We start from the raw sequence: 3,548 nt of genomic DNA, 5'->3' as shown, positions 1-3,548 counted from the left end.
TGATGGCCATGTGAATCCTCATGTTCTGTTGTTTGCTGCTTTTTGCGCATGTAAAATTAATCCCCGGGAAACAAATGTTAGTATTTTTAACGGGTCACAGACATTTATCCTTTCTAATTTAATTCAATTCTAATTTAAAATAATCTTGTCGGTTAACGGTTAACAATCAGTTAACGAGCGTCGGTTGTCGGTTAGGAAAAATAACCGAAATGAACATCCCTAGCTAGCGCTCAAACCACTACTCCTAAACCTTCGCCCATAGCTTGTCCTGCTGGATTTGTGCAGTGAGCATGGGTGACTGCTCAAATAATGTGGCTTAAAGGATGAAATAAAAATTTTTGTCATTGTTTATTCACCCTCGAGTAGTTCTAAACCTGCATGAGTTTCTTTCTCCTGATTTTTTCAGTCAGGTAGAGTCTGCACTAGTCTGCAGATTATAGGCAGTTGAAGTTATAGCAGATATAGTGTATGAAGGGCACAGACTCTGACTTCAGAGCTATAGCTTCAGACTTTGATTCTAAAGGAGTATCTTTTCACTTTTTTAAACATTTTAAGCCGAGTGTGTAATGGCTAGTGGTTGTTCAGATTTTTAAAGTTGTGTACTGTATTGGAGCGTTTAGCTTACAAACTTTAGATCTAAAGTGAAGTAGATTATGTATTTTTTTTATTAAAAAATTAATAAAAATGTATATGTAGTATTATGTTTTTTAAAAAGACTCTAGAGAGAGTGTCGTCATATTAAAACCACTGCAGTTTCCGTATAAATGTTACCTGTTGTGACCACAGCTTTAGGATTGTGGTAATGAGTTTTGCTTTGGCAAGCAGCACTCACATTTCCTTCCCAAATTGAAAACCTTATTTATTCTTTCACAATTTAATACAATATAATGTCTATTTTCCAGGATGTTGTTTTCCAGTGGCTTACAACAGACAGCATTCCTCTCAACCAGATAGATGCAGAGGACCCAGAGGTGAGCGCTTACTCTTGCTTAACCTATGCTGCCTTCACGTGCTGTCGGAAATTTCGTATTTCGCACTTATAAATTCATGATTACGAGCTTGTCGTATTCAAGTGCTCTGTTGTCGGAAAGTTAAAAATGTTGCATCCCATTGGTTGACAACCCTATAAACATTCACCGTGCTAGACAGCTTGCTAACGATTCTGGATTTTCAGTCAAATGCATGCTTATTTCACTGTATATAAAACATACTTCAAATGTTCATACTGTATATATAAATATGCACTACTTTATCGACAAGACAAGGTGATGTAGTTGAAAAAAAAACGAATAAATGACATCAGCAGCCAATTGTGCATGTTTAAAGTTTATGGCTCGCCCAACTCAGAAACTCTGGAATCAAATTATCTCAGAGTTTCCCAGTAGTTAATACGACTCGAGAGGCTGTTCATGTATAATTTCCGATTAGGAAACTCGTATTTTACAATACCATTCAAAAGTTTGGGCTCCTTTGGGCTCAGCTCAAATGTTTTAAAAGAAATCTTTTAAAAGTCACCAAGGCTGTTTTCATTTACAGTAAAAATGGTAATGTTGTGAAGTATTATTACAATTTCAAATACATTTTATCTACTGTAATAAATATGAAAATGTCATTTAATCCTGTGATCAAAGCTGAATTTTGAGCATCATTACTCCAGTCTCCAGACATGATTCTCCAGAAATGCAGATTTGCTGCTCAAGAATAATTTCTGATTATTATCATCATTTCTGAAAACTCTCATACGTTTTTCAGGATTCTTTGATGAATACGAAGTTGGAAAGAACAGCATTTGTTTGAAATGTCTTTACTGTTACTTTTGATCAATTTAATGCATCCTTGCTGAATAAAATCTTCTTGATCGCAAACATTTGAAGGGCCTGACTAAGAGCACAGCTCATGCTTCGGGGCTGTGAAGTGACACTGTTTTTCACCGTGTAAACTGGCTTCATTTTTCCCCAGATCACAGACTACACCATGCTGCCAGACACAGGGAGTCTGTCCGACCGTCTGAGAGTGTGTCTGCAGGAGGGAGACGAGAACCCGCGAGATTTCACAGCTCTGTTTGACATGTCTTTGCTAAAGCTGCACACAAACACTCTTCCCTCTGTCCTGGAGTAAGAACTGCCTTCAGTTAACATTTCTTAAAGAGGCTTTCAGAAAATCACACACAGTCGTACATTCAGTGTGAATGTTAAAACTATTCTTGTGTGCTTTAAAATCACAAGAGTTGGTAAATAAGAACTATCACTGTCACAAAGACACGAGTCATGTGTTTGGCCAATCAGGCAAGCGCTGAAGCAATAACTATTGTCATGTCTGGTTTTTTTTAGTGCTTACAAGCAGCTGAATGTCAAACATGAAGCTCTCCAGCTGATCACACCACAGTTTGAAACACCTCTGCCTCCGCTGCAGCCTGCCGTGAGTCTGTTTCCAAACGCACATTAGCTTAGAGTTTATTTGTTACCGTAGGACGAAAAAGAAAAAATGTAACCAAACCAAACGTTGTCCATCTCTGATGCAACTTTTCTATTCTGCTGATGCAACCAAGGCTGCATGGGTAGAGAAATGCAATTATAACCAATTATATCATAGCTTACTTTTTATAATCCAACGAAATAGAGCGCTGCATTGATGGTTTACTTTTGTAGACCAAGCCACAAGTCGGCATCACCCTGATTCCCTCGACAAAAACCCAATAGAATTCTTTTGGTTTATTGCAGAACTAATAATCTTCATAAACAAGCACAACTTTTATGAATTTTGAAGCCTAAAGACAGAAGTAAATCAGCAGAAGTAAAAAGCTAAATGTACACTATAAATGAACTACACCATGGTCACATGACTTCACTACCATTAAGCTTCCAACACCTCTTTCAGTCTTTATTTAAACAAAACAAAAAAACAAGTTTGAGTTAGAATAGTTTGCAAGAGTGCGATAATAAACACAAGGCTGTGAAAGCGACTAGTGAGTAGACGAGTTTACCTGTTCAGGGTGATGATGCTTAATGTAATTTAAGACACTTATTTAGACACTTATTAGCAAAAGGACAAGTAAAATCTTTAAAAACATCATAAAGGGGCATTACTTTTATATTAGAGGCTGTAGAATAAAACATGAAAATATCTTGAGCTTGTGGTAAAAACCTACCTTATTTCAGACATTAAACCAAAAACCCACTTCAGTGGCCGATGGTATAGAAGGCTTAGTAAGTGTTACAAGTTAGTCATCTAATTTTTTATTTAGGAATAGTCATAACCATAGTTGGTTACATTAAAGGGGCCATGAACTGAGAAACCAAAATTCCCATATAAGAGGTTTTTTGACATATAAGAGGTAGGGCTGTCAAAAAAAAAAATCGAATTTCGAATATTCGTCGAATTTAAAATAAAAATCCACATTCGAATGCAAAAACGCTGCATTCGAATTATAGGGGCATAAGGAGGCAGCCTTATCAGTGGCGCACAAGATGCGATGACGATGTAAGTGTCGTTGCATTATAATGTTTTTGTTAGCCTATCCAGTTGAAGCCACTAGATGCGGCGCTGCT

The 3,548-nt window shown here is 37.0% G+C and overlaps 1 protein-coding gene across 4 annotated transcripts in view; it reads left to right on the top strand.

Moving 5' to 3' along the window:
* ift52 (intraflagellar transport 52 homolog (Chlamydomonas)) overlaps nt 1-3,548 on the top strand; it is a 12,472-nt gene that overhangs the window by 3,567 nt on the left and 5,357 nt on the right. For all 4 annotated transcript variants that reach the window (XM_016541485.1, XM_016541483.1, XM_016541484.1 and 1 more), the window contains 3 exons: nt 903-971; nt 1,960-2,114; nt 2,331-2,418. In XM_016541485.1, the coding sequence (XP_016396971.1) occupies nt 903-971; nt 1,960-2,114; nt 2,331-2,418 (312 nt within the window). The remainder of the gene's footprint in view (nt 1-902; nt 972-1,959; nt 2,115-2,330; nt 2,419-3,548) is intronic.

The sequence above is a fragment of the Sinocyclocheilus rhinocerous genome, unplaced genomic scaffold, assembly GCF_001515625.1.
Source record: "Sinocyclocheilus rhinocerous isolate Xijiao unplaced genomic scaffold, SAMN03320098_v1.1 scaffold1449, whole genome shotgun sequence".
Taxonomy (NCBI): Eukaryota; Metazoa; Chordata; class Actinopteri; order Cypriniformes; family Cyprinidae; genus Sinocyclocheilus; species Sinocyclocheilus rhinocerous.
The sequence above is the reverse complement of the archived record's forward strand: the minus strand, read 5'-3'. Positions and strand labels throughout refer to the sequence as shown.